This window comes from Phyllobates terribilis, unplaced genomic scaffold, assembly GCF_046119375.1.
Source record: "Phyllobates terribilis strain yellow unplaced genomic scaffold, ASM4611937v1 Scaffold_7__3_contigs__length_470593459, whole genome shotgun sequence".
Lineage (NCBI taxonomy): Eukaryota > Metazoa > Chordata > Amphibia > Anura > Dendrobatidae > Phyllobates > Phyllobates terribilis.
In genome coordinates, this window is record NW_027362767.1 from 360,021,698 (window position 1) to 360,042,743 (window position 21,046).

The following is a 21,046-nucleotide window of genomic DNA, read 5'->3' on the forward strand; positions in this document are numbered from 1 at the left end:
AAAAAGATGCAATTTTTATATTTAATGCGGAGCATTGCGTGGCTTATAAGTCTCCTTACCTTGGCATGTCACTTTCCACAAGGAGAAATGTTACCCCTTAGAGCACAATCAGAGGCCTTTCATACAGCCAAATGAAATATCATACTTTGCAGTGATGAAGGGCAACTCCCTGAAACGTGTCTGCAAATTGAGTTTCTGATTTGGCTTTTATCCTACGTCATGTGACGAGGCTCGTTAAAGGGTCACTATTGACTTAGAATTGCTACTTCCAATAAGTGGTGCTAGAGTTCTAGTCCTTTTCCTCTCTGAAATAGGCAATTTGCATATCACAACTTTCACGCAATGCAGAGTTGCGTAAAGTTTTGTAACTTTTTTTGTAAGACAAGGGTGGAACTGGGGGTGTGATGCCACAGGTTGCCTAACTCGTGACAAGGTGCGCTAGAAATCTTACTCCAGTCACGGACTGAAGCTTTGTGGTGAGGCATGAACAACACCAGTTTTGGAAGAATCTGGGCCAAAACCTCCCCCGACCTCGTATTCAAAGTACATTTTTTGTTACGTCGCAGCATTTCAGAGGAGAACGTACATGGCTGCAATATCACTGTGGGTCTCTGATTTAAGCTGCCTGTAGTTTGAGTATCATGAATCTCATAACAGATTCCCTTCAATTGATGCTGGATAAATTTTCCCTCTTTTTCAGTAAATGTCACTGCAGTAAGGTTCATTTTCTCGGGCCAACCTGGGGTACAAAATGATCACCAATCATCTGCTTGTTTGCTGGTCAGTGTTTGTTCAGTATATCATGCAAGTGTTATGCAAATTTAATCAAAAAAATATTTATTGTGGGTGTATGTATGCATTTTATGGAACTACACAACTACACCATAAAAATAGAATTTAAAAGTTAATAGTAAAAACAAGGAACAATGAAAGCAAGGGAGGTCGATGAGTGACGCAAAATAATGAAAATAAGATTAAAATACCCAGGGTAGCCACCAGTGGGCAGAATACTATCAATGCGTAATGATAACATATATATGGCCACACATATGTATCCACAAAGTTAATTACAATAAATTTTGCAAGTTGGATATATAGAGATATGGTGCAATGTAGTGCACAAAAAATTAAATCAATAGTGAAAAAATAGATACATTATGATCAGGCATACCCAAAAGAATAATAGGCTGTCACCACATCGGCCTCCACTACAGATCCCGAAGTGTGGTTCGACCCTACTTAATCTAGGGATCCGAAACGCGCGTTGGGGTATGCGTTGGTTTAGTAGTATTTTTGCCCAGCTTCAGATACACCCTGAATGATGGTCCAGTGACAGCAGTGCGAGTCTCATTTACACAGAACTATGCGATGCTGTGCAAAATAAACTTTTCTGCTGCACAAAAAAAATCATTTCACTCCGATGAACGAGTGTCTTGCTCATTGGTTTGTTGATCAGCAACTGATTTAGGCTGCCAGATTTAGTGAACAAGCATTTGTAGGAACATGTTCTCATGATAATGTTGCTACTTAAATGGCCCCCTGGACTTTGTGGCTGTTTGGTATTTGATGCCTGGAGAACTTTTTGGAGTGTCTCTTCATAGTCTGTGGAGTAGAGAGAAGGGGCGCAGTGTAAAGTCATGTCAATCATTTGTTATTGTCGATACAGTACAGTCACACCTTTTGCTGTTCCGTATAGCATTTTTCTTGCTATTTTCAGAGTCAAATTATGTTTAGTAGGTATAATCTAAAGCTTTCACATTGTGCTAATGTGAAATGCTATTTCTAGTAGTAGTATTTGCCCGAAAGAAATTCCAGTCTTAAATATTCAAAAATCCGGTATCCTGGCTGCATACTATACTTTTTAATGAGTTTCTCCGCTTTTACACTCTATCAATGCCTATCTGCTACAGTTGAGTATATTCTTGTGAGCCAATTATTATACTTTTCTTATCTATTATAGCTTACTTTAGGAGCTCAGCTGGAGGCCAAATGCATTTGCTATATCAACAGTCAAAAGGAGGGAGGAGAAAAAAAAACCTTGCATTCTTTAGCTGTGATACATGTACTGCCATGGCATCGGGAATAACAAAAGAGCCAGTTCATACACAATTCCCATGCTCTTGTGTATGGCCTGGATAACTCTGAGTTTACAAAGACACCAAACAGCCAGAAGAATCGGGGGTTTGTGTTTCCTTTCAGGCTCTCACTAACACATTATTAATCTGGGGCCTTTTGTGGCCCCTAAGGGAATACAAAGTTACAAGATTAAATAATTTGCTCTCATAGCTGACATGAGAGGTGGAAAAAAAAATCTTGATTTTGTACCTGGCACATTTATGATGGTCAGTAAAAAAAAAAAAAAAAAAAAAATTTTTTTTTTTTCCTTCAAGTCTGTCACATTGTCAAATACCAAGATTTTTTTTTTTTTTTGGAGGGGAGAAGTGACAACAGTGAACTAGTTTGGCTTGTGAGTTTCTATTTACCAAGTCTCGTTTGCTGACACATCAAAGAAATTTTTCTCCTCCTGTATCACAATGGTATATTCATGCCAATGGCCTTTGCTCAGGGATTTGAAGCAACTTTTTTTTTTTTTTTTTTTTTTTTTAACCAAAGGCCATCACAAAAAAGTATCTGACTCCTTTTGTTTTATTGTATTTTCTTGCCTTTAACAAAATATGCATTTAGCCACATTCCGGTCTCCAGGTTGGGACCATTGAATTCCATAGTGAGAGGTATTGTCCATCCTTTTACAACATGGTGAAATGTTAGGAAAAGGGGAGTTTTGGTTTTGATACGTGATTTTTGGGAATTTTCTATCCAGATTAAAAAAAAAAAAAAAAACTTTTTAGCTTTTCTAATTTTTGGACTTTCTGTTCTGAAGATTTAACAGTCGGAGTCAGTTTGCACTTGGATATGAAGCAATAAATGAGGAATACGGTGGTTCAGAGTCCACGCTGCCAAAGGTTCAAAAACACATCACACACACAGATGAAGCGTGAATGCGGTTTATTACGTCAATGCTTTTCAAGGTTTTCAAACCTCTTCATCAGGACCAAAGCACAATTTGGTCCTGATGAATAGGATTGAAAACCGTGCAACGTGTTGACGTATCTCGTTGGTGGTCCTGTAGCGGCCTTTACACGCTTCTATAGGAGTTGTGATTGTCACAACCCTATCAGGTGAGCGTACCTATATTTTATACCGCTTGGTTACCAGATAAGACCCTATTTGCGCTTTTTTTCTCTCTCCAGTTTTTCTATTTGATTCATTTGGATATGAAGATAGACTTGATGGGTTCAGAGGTTAAAAGTTTTTAAAGAGATATTACTTATCTGAGAAGGACATCTTTCATCAGTTCTCAGTGCATAGGTAAAAGTGACTAGATGTTGGTTTTCTAGGTAGAGGGTACGTGTTTTGCCTTCATTTGTATTTTTCCAATAAAAGTCATGTTAAAAAAAACTGTTTTATACAGTGGCATGGAAAAGTTTGGGCACCCCCGGATCAAAATGGCTGTTATTGTGAACAGTTAAAGATGAAAAGATCTCTAAAAGGCCTTAAGTTAAAGAGAACACTTTCCTTTATGTTTTAGGCAAAAAAAATATAGATTTTCTTCTTTTACATTTTAAAGATTACAGAAAGGAAAATGGGTCGATGCAGAAGTTCGGGCACCTTTAAATGGTTAGTACCTAGTAGCCTCCTCTTTTGAAAGTATCACAGCTTGTAAACACTTTTTGTAGCCAGACAAGAGTCTTTCAATTCTTATTTGAAGGATTTTCATTCATTCTTCCTTGGAAAATTCTTCCAGTTCTGTGAGATTCCTGGGTCGTCTTGAATGCACTGCTATTTTGAGGCTAGACACAGATTTTCAAAGATGTTCAGATCAGAAGACTGTGAGGGCCATTGTAAAACCTTCAGCTTGCGCCTTTTGAGGTCATCTATTATGGATTATGACGTGTGTTTAGGATCATTATCCATTTGTAGAAGCCATCCTCTTTTCAACTTCAGCATTTTTACAGATGGTGTTATGTTTGCATCAAGAATTTGTTGAATTTTCATTGAATCCATTCTTCCCTCTACCCGTGAAATGTTCCCCGTGCCTTTGGCTGCAACACAACCCCAAAGGATGATTTTTCCACCCCCATGTTTAATGGTTGGTGAGATGTTCTTTTTCTGAAATTCTGTGCCCTATTTTTCGCCACACATAACTTTGATTAATGTTGGCAAAGAGTTCTATTTTAACCTCATCGATTCTCAGAACTTGTTTCCAAAATGCATCAGGCTTGTTTAGATGTTCTTTTACATTCTTCTGATGCTGAATTTTATGGTGAGGATGCAGGAGAGGTTTTCTTCTGATGACTCTTCCATGAAGGCCATAATTGTGCAGGTGTCTCTGAATAGTAGAACAATGTACCACAGCTCCAGAGTCTGCTAAATCTTTCTGAAGGTTTTTTTGCAGTCAAGCAGGGGTTCTGATTTACCTCTGTAGCAATCCTACCAGCAGGTCTAACTGAAATTTTATTTAGTCTTCCTGACCTTATCTTGACCTCTACTGTTCCTGTTAACTGCCATTTATTAATTACATTTCAAACTGAGGAAAGGGAAACTTGAAAACACTTTGCTATCTTCTTATAGCCTTCTCCTGCTTTGTGGGCCTCCACCATTTTCATTTTCAGAGTTCTAGGCACCTGCTTAGAAGAACCCATGGCTGCTGTTTTTTGGCACAAGGTTACAAGAGGCTGGGTTTTTATAAAGTTGGGAAATTTGCATAACCTGACCTTTCCTAATAAAAATATATATATATTTTATTTTGCCTAAAATACTAATAAAATGTAGCATCTTGAACTTTAGGCCTTTTAGAGATCATTTAATCTTCAATTTGCTTAACTGTTCACAATAACAGTAATTTTGACCAGGGGTGCCCAAACTTTTACATGCCACTGTATATGCAGCTCCCATGTGACCAAACCTGTGACCCCATGGTTACAAACTGCAGACAAACTTTGTGCTTAATCCACTTGTGTAGTCCAGTTACTCTTGCATCTCCTCTTCTTGCTAATCTACAGATAGTAAGCTGGAAGATCAAAGGGTGGAACACATGGCTGCAGGGATTATACAGGTCTGTAATCAAGGCTGCACAAAATTGTAAAAATTGGTAAGGGGTAATGTTTCTCCTTGTGGAGAGTGACAAACCAAGCCTGACATGCCAGGCTTAGATTATCACGCTCCAAAAGAAGAAATATTACCCCTTAGACACCAGTCCAGAGCCTCTCACCTAGCCAAATCACATCTCATACTTTGCACTGATGAGAGGGGCAGCACCCCGAAACAGTGTCTGCAAATTGAGATTTTGGTTTGGCTTTTATCTAAAGTCATATGGCAAGGTTGATATTGACTTTTAAGATCTCTGCTTCCAATAGGTGGGGCTAGAGTTCAAGCCCTATTCCTCTCTGGAGAGACGATTTGCATATAAAAATTGATAAATAAGTTTCAAAATTTCTTAAACGTCAGTAGCATTGGGGCAATATCAAAAAATGGATGACTGTGACTATTTTGTTTTTGTGCTTCCATTTTTTCCTCCCTTTCTTTCAAGAGCTATAACTTTTTTTTTTTTTTGTGCCATATCAGGGCTTTTTTTGCGGAACAAGTTTGAGGTTTTAAATGGCACCAATATTCATTTTTACAATACAATGCACTAAAAACATGAATAAAAAAATTAAGTGGCTTGAAATGGCAAAGAACACCCCGTCATTGTTTTTTGTTTTTACGGTCTTCATTAGGTGTTAAAAATAACCTAGCAACATGATTTCCCAAATTTGTAAAAATACGGTATTAAATGTGTAGTTTTTTGTTTTTCCCAGTTAAGCGTTGCAAAATTTTCGTTTAAGGAATCAGATTTTTTTTTCTTTGTATCGTCTTGTTCGGAGTCCCGTAACTTTTTTTTTTTTTTTTTTTCATTGATTGAGTGGAGAGTGCTTATTTATTGCATTACAAAGCTGATGGTTTTAATGATCCTATTTTGGCGTACATATTACTGGCCTTTTCTTAAAAAAAAAAAAAAAAAAAAAAAAAAAAAATTAAACTGCAATGACTTATGTACAGTATTTGATCAACCAGTATATTTTGAAAGATCTAACTTATACAGATGTGATTCTAACAGGGCTGTGGAATCGGTAAGCCAAACCGATGACTCAATTTCCATGACTCCGACTACACGACTCAGACTCCCTCATACATGGCTCGTGTTTAATTGATACATTTACTGTAGCACAGATTAATCTCAGCTAAAAGTCTAGACCCTTAGATCAGGAATAGGACAGACATTTATAGGACATTTCATAACTTTCCCAAATTCTTACGAAAAAAATATTCCCCACAAACTGCATTGTACTACTGTACCCATTTTATTATATATTTTAGGAGTTGGAGTCGGTCCTTTTTATACCGACTCCAATTCTGACTCCATCAAAATGGACACCGACTCCACAGCCCTGGATTCCAAATCTTCTTTTTTTTTTTTTTCCTACAAAAAAGTGTTGATTTGAATCTTCTATATCTTTTTCATGATTTTTATCTTTTACTTTTTTTTTTCCTCTCCTTTTATATTTAATTTTTAATCTCCTAAAGGGACGTGAATCTACAATCGTTTGATTGGATACATCTCCCCTGCTCTTGCGATTGTGTCACGTGCCTTCAATGGGAGCCTGCGATGCGCTATTTTATTGTTCCCATCAGTGACTGACAGTGGCATTTAAATCTTTAACCATGAACTCATGTTAGTCATTGTTTCAGCTATCCAATAAAGGTCATTTACATTTCGTATATTTAGGCTTCTATGCTTCCATTTTTTGGGGGGGTTAATTGTCATTTGGATGTGCCCACCCTATTAATTCTGGCCTTTTATATAGGTATTTATTTTTGTAAATGGTTAACCAGCAGTGATCAGAGCAGGATCTGGTCGATACTTTTGCAGGAATATGTCAACTGTATAACACGGCCGACATCTCCCAGGTATGGTATGGGCCCAGCTCCGGAGCCTCTTCCCAACACCGGCAACTGACCTGTGACCTACTGTTTCGTCACATGTCAGTAAGGGGATGAGTTAAAGTTTAATTTAGAGTGATACATTTTCCCCCCATGTCTTCTATATGTGTGTCCTCCAATTTTTAAGTCTTGATAAGAGATACTCTTACCAATGTTACAGAAACATTTTTTTTTACAGGTCTGTGAGTGACCATGGGGTTAACAGGAAAGAGTAGTTCCATAATACGACTGTAGATACTTCATCCCGCAATTTGTTTTCTCATGGGTTTCTATAGAATCCTTTGTGCTATTAAACTGTAACATAGGAAAAAACCTTCTGTACAACTAAATTTAAATTGGATTTGCTCCGTTTTGGTAGTCTAGCTTTTTTCCCCCCTCTAGGTTCAGCTCTGCATGGTTTGATACAAAATACTTACTACTAAAATTTCTTTCTAAAAATGTCCAATCCTTTCTCTTTGAAAATACTTTAGCAAGTTAGATTGGGTAATGGGTTTGACCTTTTTCATTCTGGTAAAAATTCCAACAAACCTTCATGGTCTTGGCTGCATTAATGGCTGACATTCTGCCAGTGTAGATTTCCTGCTTTAACAAAATGTACAGTTTGCGTTGGAATACTAGTAACGAAACTTCACAAAGTGTCCTTTCACTGGAAATATCCACTGATCAGCCGTATTTAAGGATGAATTCAGTTAAAGAGCAAACATTGCAAAAATGGTTTCTCAAATGTTAGCAAAATGTGTTCTAATAACGGTCAGTTCTAGAATAAAATAAAGCTTTGCTGTGAACTTGCCATCCAGAACGGTGGAAATAACAGAATTGAAAGGGACATTAATAAAAAAAAAAAATTGCTTTACCTGCTTCTACCTGGCATTAATTTCCCTTTTTTTTGCTTTTCTTTTAGATTCCATGTTAATGGTAGCTGAACGACTGGAGGGTCCATTCAATATAGAAACTGTCATGGATCCCATTGATGTCAAAATTTCAGAGGCTATAATGAACATGCAGGAAAACAGTAATCAAGTATCTCAGAAGGTTTGTTTCCAGGCAAAATTTTGCAGTCTCTTTCCTATAAAACCCACAGGGACAATCGGATGATTGCTATATTTCTGTCTTTTTCCCCTTATATCTTGTGGTGTTCACGGATTTCTTTTTTGCTCCAAATTCATCAAAATGTTGCACGCGGTTAGCATATTTATTTTGCACAAAAGAAAATTGCTCACTTTGCAAAAAAATGCTAATTCTTTCTGGCAATTGGAAGATTGGAGTACATTGGCGACAAATTTTAGCACATTTTTAAAAAGTCACAATGAATTATTTGAAGGCATCTGAAAAACCCTAAACCCTGTCCTCAGTAATCAGGGGGTGATTACTTCTTATTAAAATTTCACACAAAAAGGTTTGTGTAGGGCCCTTTTTTTTTTCTTGTTCATATAAAATATGCCATATTTTTTCAGATTAGAAGACGCACTTTTCTTCCCCAAAATTTGGGAGGAAAATGGGGGTGCGGCTTATAATCCAAAGGTACCTTTACTGGGGGGGGAGTGACTGCGGTGTTACAGGATGCAGGGCTGCTGCTTCAGGAGGCAGGCAGTGGCAGGAGTTGGGCAATGCTTCGGGCCCTGGACTTTCATAACATGCTGATGAGTGGAAGCCCCTTTCCAATCGACTTCCCAGGAGTGAGCTTCAGAAAAATGGCCGGTGGAGGCAGCACATGCACAGATTGAGATCTTGGGGGACGCCTGTGCATCTCCTCCTTCCTTCCCAGGGCCACGGCCACTCCTGCCACCTTGCCTCCTGTGACCCCGCTCCACACTGCCACATCCCCCATTCACAGTAAGCTACCGTTAAAACGAACTATAACGCACCACCATTTTATTTTAAACATCATTTTTTTTTTCCTATTTTCCACCCCAAAATTTGGGGTGTGTCTTGTAGTCCCCAAAATATTGTATTTCAAAAAAATGGAAAGATGTATTTTGTGCAAAACATCAATAACTCGACAACTGGCAGAAATAAATAATGATTTTTTTCACCAGATGCATTTATGGCATTTCAAACTACTACCACCAATGTCTGATTGGTGAGTGCTCTAGCTGTCAAATCCAGGGTTCTCGGTTTCCTGTTCCTAGCAAATAGGTGGCTCTTAACATTATGACTGAAGCATGCTTTACAATTACCTTGTTTTCATAGGTTTTTCAAGGTTGTGGCCCACCCAAGCCACTCCCTCCTTCAAGGGTTTCCCGTTCGATATCAGACAGTAACATCAATCATCGGTTTAGATCGTACAGCCCAGAAGAAAGACCAACTACTGCGGCTGGGACAAGTTTGGATAGACTAGTGAGTTATATTTAATTTGTTGTTCTCGTCATGTTCATCTCCTTGATTGATCATTCTGTGGTTACCTCTGTTCAATTGCAAAAGTAAATCGGTCCCGCTCACCCAATTAGTCCTAAGGGGCACAGAAGGGCAAAGCGGCACAGTATTCATAAAAAAAAAAAAGTCTTAGCCATCCAGCCAGGTGCTGAGCTGATGGCTATTGCATGTGAATGACTTAAAGTAGTAAAGTAGGTTTATAGAACCATGGATGGTCGTTGTGTTAAGGTTGAACGAAAACACAAGTCCATCAAGTTCAGCCTATAGCCTAACATATTGATGCAGAGGAAGGCAAAACACTCATGAGGCTGATTCGAATTGCCCCATATTAATTAAAAAATGTATTTCTCACTCAACATGGCAATCAGACTAGTCCCCAGGATCAACACTCCCATCTCCGGGGGTTTATAACCCATAACCTGTAATATTAGTTACGAGAAATGGCATCCAGATCTCCTTGTACTTTTATAATGCGTCAACCAGTACAATATCATGTGGCAGACAACTCCCATCATCTCACTGTCCTTACAGTAAAGAATCGCCATGTGTGATGAGGATTAAGGAAGTCCTCTACTTGATCAAACCCTTCTCATACCCCACGCTTGACCCCAGATTAAAATAATAAAAAAAAAAGCTTATAATCTCCTACGATGTCAGCAGTCACGTTCCCGGGCTCTTGCGCTAATGTTAGGACACGTGAGCCAGACGCCCAATCAGCGTTGGTGTCACTGTCTCCGCCTTCGTATGGTTAACAGGAAGCGACAGCTGTGGCTGACGCACACTTCATGCCAACTACTCAACCATACGAAGGTGGAGACAGTGAAGCCAGTGCTGATTGGGCGTCTGGCTCACGTGTCATAACATCAGCGCAAGAGCCCGTGAACGTGAGTGGCGACACCGCTGAAATGGGGACAGCACCAGAGGTGAGTATAGGCTTTTTTTTATTTTATCGGCACCAAACATTTAGATCAAGAAGGGGCTGTCCTAGTAGTGGAGTCAGTATGTGTCAGTCATACTAGACACCTGAAGGGGCAGCTGTGTATAACTAGCTGTATAATTATTTGCTAGGTACATCTCCGCATGTACTTTTATATAGAATTTTAGAGACCTTAGAATTTGGAGACCTGTCTCGGTTTCTTACATCAAATGCCTTATTGAATCCTCTGAGGCTTCTGCCTGTAGATTTGTTGGGAATGGCAAAAAGTTAAAGACCCAAATCCTGGAAAATATTTTATTTTTAAAATTTGCTTTGAAAATGTTCACTTATCTTGAAAATTTCTGCTTGCAGGTATCTGATGTGAAACAAAAGTTGAAGGCTTCTAAAAAGTTTTGGTCCTCTCTGCCCAATAACATTTGCAAGAACAACTGGACGTCGGGTGTAACTGAAGATGACTGCTGGAATGGGAGCGATAAAAGCAGGTTTGTCTTCTCCACTTCTCATTGGGGCAAACTGGTATCCGCCATGAAGGGGTATGTGCTCACTTCTTCTTTTCAGGTGGCCAAAATCGTCCATTTTTAAAAAGGAAAACGTTGCAAACCATTTCTGTAGCTTTTTTTTCTTTTATTTCCTGAGCGCTTTTTCAATGTTTTTGATTGCTGGCTTTTATTTATTTTTTATTTTCCAGCTTTTTGGGGGGCATCTTCTGCACAGGCATTTTTTTTTAACTCCTTTACACAATGAAGAAAATATTAGTAACTTTTGAAGCAAAAAATGCTGTCAAAATGCACAAAACGCCTGGGCCTCTTCCGGGGCGTCTATTGAGACTTACCCATTGGCATGTATAGTAAAATCGAGAGCGTCACCAGCAGGTAAAGAATGGTCCGCTCACTTCTTTTAACTACTTGGTGTCTTTGGAAACCTGAAGAAATTTAAAAAAAAAAACATTCTGAAAAGATTGAACACATGAACAGCAAGTCATTTTTACATAAAAATGCAAATGTTATTTCCTTAAAGCATTTTGCTACTGCTCCTTAAAGAAGTTTTGGGATCGGTCTTGGCTGCCAAAGTAAATAGTGTGCTCATACCCTAATATTGTCATCCAAGTGGCAGTTCCCAGAGGTCAAAGTTCTCAAAGCAGAATAAAAAAAGAAATTGGAGTCCTAGTTGTTTTTTTCTGTTTTTCTTACTCTTGATATCTTTCGTTCCAGGTATATGTATGCAGTACTGGCCAATGGTCTGGAAAATCAGGTCAATAATCCTGACGTGCATGTGGATACCACAAATCTGGACATCGCGATTCGTCGTCAGAAGGTGGCGCTGCGTGCCATGACAAACAGATTGAAGAATGCTTACAATGGGAATGATGTCAATTTTATCGACATTAGTAAGTAATTTTTTTTTTATTATTGGCCAATAAGAAATTGTAAAAACCATATTGTACTTTTGTTGGTTTCATCCCACTTTAAACACCACGCCAGCACTTTTCTTTTTATAGTACCGCTAGAGTGGTGCCACTAATGTAAGTTCCTTGACCCTAGTCTCACACTTACCAGCCACTGTCTTCCGCTGTTATCCGTGCCGCTTCGCCGATCTCCAGCAGTTTATGACCTCTCAGATCTCTCCAATGTTTGCTGGGTGATCCAGAAGTCACAACTCAATGTAAGTCTGAGAGAGCCAGAAAGAGGTCATAAACTTACACTGAGAACTTGTGACTGTTACCTTTTGACTTCCGGTCAGTCGGAGGTTGCAGTCACAAGATACTGGCACAGAATCGGAGCAGCGCCGGGAAGAGATGAAGACGGCGGGTGGTGTGTATACTAGGTGCAGGGAACTTGCGTTAGTGGCACCACTCCAGTGCTGAAATAATAATAAAAAAAATATATATAAAAATAAGCAGGTGGTGCTTTAAATTGTTTGATATGCATATGATTCAAAACCACTCTTACAATCAGCTGCGGGAAGTCCTGGCCAGCCAAACATTTCCCTTGCAGCAGACACGTAGTATTAGATGGCGGCCATCCAATAGAGTCAGCTTGAGTGTCTCGTTTTTATAAGACTGTTAAAAGATTAAAATAACCTTCAGGCATCAAAGATGCCACTTAGAACATCTTACAGTGGCAGATATTACGGGCCGTTCGACAGTAGAGCTGTGCACAGTCGAAGGTTAAATTCCCATCTGTGTTGGATGCTCCATTCAGAGCCTCCATCATAGATTCCTTTGGTTTTGACATGGACAATGATGGTATATGCAATTGTGATTATAGGGTAAGGTACTATGGGTAGGAACCAATGTTTTTGGAGCTACAACCCCTGGCAAAAATTATGGAATCACCGGGCTCGGAGGATGTTCATTCAGTTGTTTAATGTTGTTGAAAAAAAGCAGATCACAGACATGGCACAAAACTAAAGTCATTTCAAATGGCAACTTTAGGGCTTTAAGAAACACTAAAAGAAATCAAGATAAAAAATGTGGTACTCGGGGTAATTTTTTTCAGACCAAGCAGAGGGAAAAAATTATGGAATCACCCTGTAAATTTTCATTTCCAAAACTAACACCTGCATCAAATTAGATCTGCTCGTTAGTCTGCATCTAAAAAGGAGTGATCACACCTTGGAGAGCTGTTGCACCAGGTGGACTGACATGAATCATGGCTCCAACACAAGAGATGTCAATTGAAACAAAGGAGAGGATTATCAAACTGTTAAAAGAACGTAAATCATCACGCAATGTTGCAAAAGATGTTGGTTGTTCACTGTCTGCTGTGTCTAAAATCTGGACCAAATACAAACAACATGGGAAGGTTGTTAAAGGCAAATATACTGGTAGACCAAGGAAGACATCAAAGCGTCAAGACCGGAAACTTAAAGCAATATGTCTCCAAAACAGGAAATGCACAACAAAACAAATGAGGAACGAATGGGAGGGAACTGGAGTCTATGTCTGTGACCGAACTGTAAGAAACCGCCTAAAGGAAATGGGATTTACATACAGAAAAGCTAAACAAAAGCCAATATTAACACCTAAACAGAAAAAAACAAGGTTACAATGGGCTAAGGAAAAGCAATCGTGGACTGTGGATGACTGGATGAAAGTCATATTCAGTGATGAATCGCGAATCTGCATTGGGCAAGGTGATGATGCTGGAACTTTTGTTTGGTGCCGTTCCAATGAGATTTATAAAGATGACTGCATGACGAGAACATGCAAATTTCCACAGTCATTGATGATATGGGGCTGCATGTCAGGTAAAGGCACTGGGGAGATGGCTGTCATTACATCTTCAATAAATGTCCAAGTTTACATTGGTGTTTTGGACAGTTTTCTTATCCCATCAATTCAAAGGATGTTTGGGGATGATGACATAATTTTTCAAGATGATAATGCATCCTGCCATAGAGCAAAACCTGTGAAAACATTCCTTGAAAGAAGACATATAAGGTCAATGTCATGGCCTGCAAATAATCTGGATCTCAATCCAATTGAAAATCTTTGGTGGAAGTTGAAGAAAATGGTCCATGTCAAGGCTCCAACCTGCAAAGCTGATCTGGCAACAGCAATCAGAGAAAGTTGGAGCCAGATTGATGAAGAGTACTGTTTGTCACTCATTAAGTCCATGCCTCAGAGACTGCAAGCTGTTATTAAAGCCAGAGGTGGTGCAACAAAATACTAGTGATGTATTGGAGTGTTCTTTTGTGTGTTTGTTTTTCATGATTCCATAATTTTTTCCTCAGAACTGAGTGACTCCATAATTTTTTTCCCTCTGCTTGGTCTGAAAAAAATTGCCCTTACGGAGTACCACATTTTTAGCTTGATTTCTTTTAGTGTTTCTGAAAGCCATAAAGTTGCCATTTGAAATGACTTTAGCTTCGTGCCATGTCTGTGATCTGCTTTTTTTCAACGACATTAAACTACTGAATGAACATCCTCCGAGCCCGGTGATTCCATAATTTTTGCCAGGGGTTGTATTTCATAAACTAGTGACCAATGACTTGCCTTATCTCCCTCACTTCCGAAAACTGGTGGGTATAAGTGGCCATTTTAGTATTCCATGTTCAAGAATACCCCTGTGGACAGTCCATATTAAAGCCATTTTGTCGACAATGTACTTCCTTTACAAATTAGTAAAAAAAATGTCTCCTTTGGTCACACAGGTGATGAAAACAGCGGAGAAGGTAGTGGAAGCGGTGACGGTGACCCACGAAAATCCCCCGATGATTTTGTCATCAAATCTACTGACGATCCAGGCAAAATAAAACCAATCAACAGGAATAGCGATAAAGCTGTGAACCCAGGGAGTGGCGCCCATTCCAACACTGCGTCATTTACACTTCTTGTTCCAAGTATTATACTTTTGGTGAGACTTTGGAGATAATGGAAGTTTTTTTTTTCTTCACAATTTTAGCAAAACAAATAAATAAAGACTTTTTTAATCAAAATGGAAATGCACCTTTTTCCTCCTTTATAAATCCATCGAACAGTTTTTATCTCTTTGTACGTCAACGGACAAAGGTGTATGGTTTATTTTTTAACACGGTGCCACAGAGTCAAGTGCTGGATTCATTCTTATTCCTCACTGTGCTGGAAAACATGGACTCATTAAGATTAGTGTGGCAAACAGGCATGTATATACAGATGTGTAGGTAGCTGAGCGTTAGTGTTTTATATCACCTTTCCATGTCATTAATCCCAGTGTCACATCTAGGTTTTTTTTTTTTCTTTTTACGTGTACAGAAGCTAATTTTATTTATCTTGTTATAATTTGGGATAAAATGACCAACCAACAAAGTAAAGCTTTTTTTTTTTTTTTTTTTTTTTTGTGTCTTGCCATTGTTTTAATATATTTCCATAATGGGGTACTTTTTTCTCTCCTCTCGACTCTAACGTAGTATTATAGGCTGTGATGTATTTGGTACGCCGACCAAGTGTCAGTTCTTTTTTTCTTCTGGACGAGTCCTCATATGGCAAAGCATATTGCTAAGATGGATCATCTTTACTATTTCTACGTCAAGACGCTTCAATTGGTTTAAGACAAAAGAATTAAAATATTTTAATACAAACCATTTTTTGCAATTACAATTTTTACAAATGTTATTTTTTTGTTTCTTTAACACTGGTCTCTTGTACTGGTCTGGTGTATGTAACCTGTTGCGCGGCAAGGGCATCCATTTCCTACGGCGGGGCTTGGTCAACGTGTTAGAAGTGGCCCATGCTAAGGGTTTACTGTACATTCATCAGTATTACATCCTGTTTTTGGTGACTTATTTGGACACGACTACAGCAATTCTTCATGTTAGACGTCTTCAGCTGGTTGAATCCAATGGTGATCACTGGAGGTTTATTGACTGAAAATAAAATCTGATTATCAAATATCGTACACTGTTGAGGATCGAGTTGAAAGCCAATGGCTTACACAATTTTTCATTTTTTATTTCACCCCCAGAAAATGATCTTTTATACACTGCTAGGCATTTTATTTAAGCTTTTTAGGAATGTATCCAGTTGTATACATTTTTTGTATTTCTTAGCATCCAGATGTTCTATGTTTGAATATAATTTTTCGCCCTTCTTTACTTGGTTTTAATGGTACATCAAGCAATACAAGTATTAATCTTTTTGGCTATTTTCAGTGAGGAAGTTTTATATACTATCTTGTCTATATAAATTAAAATATTCAAATATAGGATCTGTCAATGTAAATTGTGACCCGCAGCAAAGGGGATGTAATTTTTTTATAAATATATAATTTTTTTTTTTGTTTGTACAAAGTTAGTTAATACCTACTGTTATAAGGAGGAGTCTGATCTTTGTAAGTTTGTCTAGAATAAACAGGAACAAATTTATATTGTTTTTTTTTATTTTTTCAGCCACAAATAATTTACCAACTTTTTTTTTTTTTTATAATATTCATTGCTATGCCATCTGACCTTTTTTTTTAAGGGGGGATAATTTTGATCATAAGTTAACCCATTATTTATTAAAACTGTTTCATAGCATGGATAATTTTTAGATTTTTTTTTCTGATTTAAAATAAAAAACAAAAAGAGAATACAACAAATATTTGGAGAAGAGACATTGTAAATAACTTTTAAGATGGGAGAAATGAGAAAGTGTGCTAATACTTAGTAATAACTACCTCAATTCTGAGGAATTTCCTTTTTCGCTCTGAGGGCTATTATTTTTAGTAGGAGGGAGTCTGGTCTCCATATTAGAACTAGTAGAGCTATCCCTATAGGCCTAGTTAGATTTCTTTTCACGTACAACTCTGAATTCTTTCCAGCTGTTCTTCCATTTTTTTTTCCAATCCTTTTTTTTTTTCTTCTTTACACATTTTGCCTATCATTTAGTGTTAATAGCACCCAAATATATTTCTTAATATAGTTTTTGAAATATACTGTTATTTGATAAAAAATAAAAAAAAAAGTTAATGGTTTCTCAAGGGTACAAAGTTAGGCTGAAATAAATAACATGGAGTCAAACCAATTGTCACCCTTCTAACACAGCCAAAATTATATATAATTTTTATATTTTTTTCATGGTTTTTAACAACTTTTTTGCTTTACCGGTCTTGCCGGAAGTTTGTTTACCAAATGGTACTTTTTTTTTTTTTTTTTTTTTTTGTAAAATCAAATATACAAATGATAAAACACAATTGTAACATTTGTACTCATTATTAATTTTTTTTTTTATTAATTAGAGCAAATCAAAATTTCTGAATACAGATTTTTTTTTTTTTTTTTAAATTTCTAATGGTTAAGATGTCTTCTGTATTCCCTACATAACCCCTGGAATATTTTGCAGCCGTGAGAATTTCAAGATGGCAACAGGTGCCGATCCTGGAAATAAAAGGCAAATGCAGACTCGGGTCTCATATCCTTGTCTGCTTTTGCTTCTATTTATTTAAGCTATGAAGGAAAGTATACGTAGGTGTATATTAATCTATAATAAATTTAGGTGTGAATATAATTTTAAGAAATGTAATCCAGAGATACGTACATATTATTATCAACTAACCTGGATATAAAAGAATGTTACTCTATTGGGGTAATCTGCGATGTTAAATCTAAAGATCAAATTGTAATTTTTCTTTTTTTGGAGGGGTGGGGGTCCTAATTGAATTTGGAAATATCCATTATTTATATAAATCCATTAATACTGGATTGGATTGTGTTTAGTGATGAGCGCCAGTGCTGGTTACTCGAGTTTGGGTGCTCAGGTATGCACGGAGTATCGAGAGTGCTCGAGTGACCTTTTCTAGTCCCCGCGGCCCCATGTTTCGTGGCTTTTAGACAGTCACAAAATATGCGGGGATTGCCTGACAAACATGGGAAATCCCCGCATGTTTTGTAGCGGTCTTAACAGCCTTGAAACATGCGGCCGCGGGGACTAGAACATCTCACTCGAACACCCGCGATACTCAGTGCAAACTCAAGTAACGAGCACTTGTGCTCATCGCTAATTGTTTGTTCACAGTGGCCTATTGGAAATTAGAACTTAATTTCAATGCTCCGCTGTAAGGTCAATTTCATGAAGAACCAAGTAATTAAGTTTTTTTGTTTTTTTTACATCGGGAAAAGAAACTTGAGCACCTGATGGAAAATACAGGCTGTTCTTTGGTTAGAATTTTAATCCAAAAATTATCATTTTGGAGTGATGGATTTTTTTTTTTTTTCACCCAATAGGTCCTGACGTAACATTATACTTCTATAGTTTTCACCTTAGTGGAATATTTTAAATCTGAGGCGTTTCATGTATATGTTAAAACAAAATATCTATAAATGTTTATTTGTATCCTTCATTTCTCAGACTGCTTCGCTATAAGGAGGTGGCGGATGCTGCTGACCCTTTCGTCAGTAAGCGGCGATCATGATTAATTGATCTTTCTGCCTGAAATGTGTGTTTTTTTGTTAATTATATGTGCCTTTTACATGTATAAAATGTGCTTTTGTTGTGGCGGTCATGTTATGTAAAATTTTAAAAAAGGAAAAAAAAATAGAATTTTTTTTTTTTTTTTTTATTCTAAAGAAAGCCTTTTTGATATATTAAACATGTGCAGATGTTTGTGGGGGGTAAACATTTGTAGTTCACTATTAAAGCCATGCTAGTTTTAGCTTGACTTTTTGATTTTTTTTTTTACCAAAATCTGTCTATTTTTGGTATTAAATCATTTTTATTTTTAATATCTTACAGATGTTGGCAAAACCACGTGAACTATTTGGATAAATCCAATACCCCATTTTTTTCCCATGTAACATTTTGTACATGCACTAACTATGAAAAAAAAGTTGAATTTCCTTGTGGCTTTTGTTTTTTCCATTCTGTACACAGTGGAATCACATTTTGCCGAATTTATTTGCACAAACCAAAACATGACACAGTTACTTAGTAACTATAAAATGATTTAGCAAAGGAAGACTGTCAGCCTTTTTCAGGGTTTTGTAAGTATTTAGTTGGAAGCCGAGTGTAAGTGCCAAGAAGTTTGGTGTTTTGGTAAAACAGTTGTACTTTCTAAATTATTTCAACTCTGTGTAAGTATATTTGGGTTGCTTTAGCAAATCTGGAAATTTTTAATGTTTCCCTGATATTTCATATATTGTTCTAATTAACTTGTCTACAATTTTTTTTTATTTTTTTTTAGTTGTGGGATGGTTGTTGAGGTCAAATTTATTATTTTTATTATTATTTCTCTCCAATTTAAGTAAATTAAATTCTACGTGGCTAAATGAACAACACACATTCAGAAATTGTATTTCTTTTATATGAGGGTCAGTAAATGCAAAAAAAAAAATGGTATATTGCCAGTTGGAATTTTTTTTTTTTCATACTCAAGTTATTAGGGAATCTAACCAGTTGAATATATTTTTAATCAAATTCTGCTTTCAGTTGGACAACGTTAGTTGGCTAATTTAAAAGGAAATGTGTGTTTTATGTGTACAGTCATTGCATATAAATATATAAAAGAGTAAGATAGGACCGATTGTTGCGTATTCCCATTTATTTTGGCATTTCAGTGTTTTAGGTTGTGTCTTTTTCAGTTATAATGTGCATGTTGTACAATCTGTTTTTACTGTCAAACGTTCCTGGCATTAAACACCTGGACATTATGCTCCAACAGATCGAATTAAATAAACGGAAATACATTTTCTTCCTGTGTGGTGGTTTTTCTTTTTCTCTGTCTTATGCTTTTGTTGGCTCCGAGAAGCTCAGTTGGGGATAGAAGCTATGACACTGCTAACATTATAAATGCTTCTTTTATGACTTTGTACTGAAATCGTGCTTGAAATCAGTTTTTGTTTTGTATCGTGGCTTAAACTACTCAGTTATTACATAATATTCCAATTAAACTATAATTTGTCTACTTTTGAGAAATTGCTTCAGGAAGGAATCGGCCTTGCTCAAAAAAATTTTAGACAAATTCCTCGAACCAAGGCTAGCAGACTCCAGCACACAGACATGTAACTTTAAAATGAACTTGTCAGCAAAAAAATAAATAAAACATTTACCTGCAGACGGAGTGGTAATCTGCTGGTGAATGGAATTTAAAACATGTTCATCTTTCTAAATGGAAAAGTGGCTACTAGGAGAATATGAAGTTACATTCTCCCTGCAGCCAGTCATTGGGGTGGGGCAGGTGGCTGTAGTATTCAGCACTCATGATATAGTTGTAGTGGCTGTGATCACTTCCAGTGCACCTTGACTGACAGCCTGCTCTACAGCGTGTCTGCGCTGGGCAGGCTGTCAGTCAAGGTACAGTATGGCTCTAATTTTAAGCCCTCTGCACCACCCTGATGACTGGAAGCGATGCAGCTGCAGGAAAAATGTAACGTCATTTTCTCCCTGCTGCAATTCTTCTATTTAAACAGTCAACCATTCTTCAAACAGTATTTACCTGCAGATTGCCACTATGTAAATACAATTTTTACTTAAAATATCCCTTTTCAAACCGGTGGCTCACAATGTTACATTTTCTTGCCCGGTATTAATATATGAGCCTTTACTAGTTCAGTTCTAGCTGGTCTTAAAATGAGCATTTGATAATATAGCGCAAGAGTGATCTTTGAAACACCATGTTAGAATGTCTGAATAAGCCTTTTAGAAAATCAGTACATCAGTCTCATTTAGATATGAGATCTATTTAATAATGTACAGTACAGACCAAAAGTTTGGACACACCTTCTCATTTAAAGATTTTTTTTCTGTATTTTCATGACTTTGAAAATTGTACATTCACACTGAAGGCATCAAAACTATGAATTAACACATGTGGAATTATATACTTAACAAAAAAGTGTGAAACAACTGAAAATATGTCTTATATTCTAGGTTCTTCAAAATAGCCACCTTTTGCTTTGATGACTGCTTTGCACACTCTTGGCATTCTCTTGATGAGCTTCAAGAGGTAGTCACCGGAAATGGTTTTCACTTCACAGGTGTGCCCTGTCAGGTTTAATAAGTGGGATTTCTTGCCTTATAAATGGGGTTGGGACCATCAGTTGTGTTGTGCAGAAGTCTGGTGGATACACAGCTGATAGTCCTACTGAATAGACTGTTAGCTGCTTTTTTTCTTGCCATAATACAAATTCTAAGTAAAGAAAAACGAGATGAAGGTCAGTCAGTTCGAAAAATTGGGCAAACTTTGAAAGTGTCCCCAAGTGCAGTTGCAAAAACCATCAAGCGCTACAAAGAAACTGGCT

General features: G+C 37.3%; 1 protein-coding gene across 1 annotated transcript in view; it reads left to right on the plus strand.

The window, feature by feature from the left end:
* Nucleotides 1–14,791, plus strand: part of GPC4 (glypican 4) — a 135,430-nt gene extending 120,639 nt beyond the window's left edge. The window contains exons 5-9 of the mRNA XM_073641319.1: nucleotides 7,943–8,073; nucleotides 9,232–9,378; nucleotides 10,703–10,833; nucleotides 11,563–11,738; nucleotides 14,507–14,791. Of these exons, the coding sequence (XP_073497420.1) occupies nucleotides 7,943–8,073; nucleotides 9,232–9,378; nucleotides 10,703–10,833; nucleotides 11,563–11,738; nucleotides 14,507–14,727 (806 nt within the window). The 3' untranslated portion in view covers nucleotides 14,728–14,791. The remainder of the gene's footprint in view (nucleotides 1–7,942; nucleotides 8,074–9,231; nucleotides 9,379–10,702; nucleotides 10,834–11,562; nucleotides 11,739–14,506) is intronic.
* The last annotated feature ends 6,255 nt before the right edge of the window (nucleotides 14,792–21,046 follow it).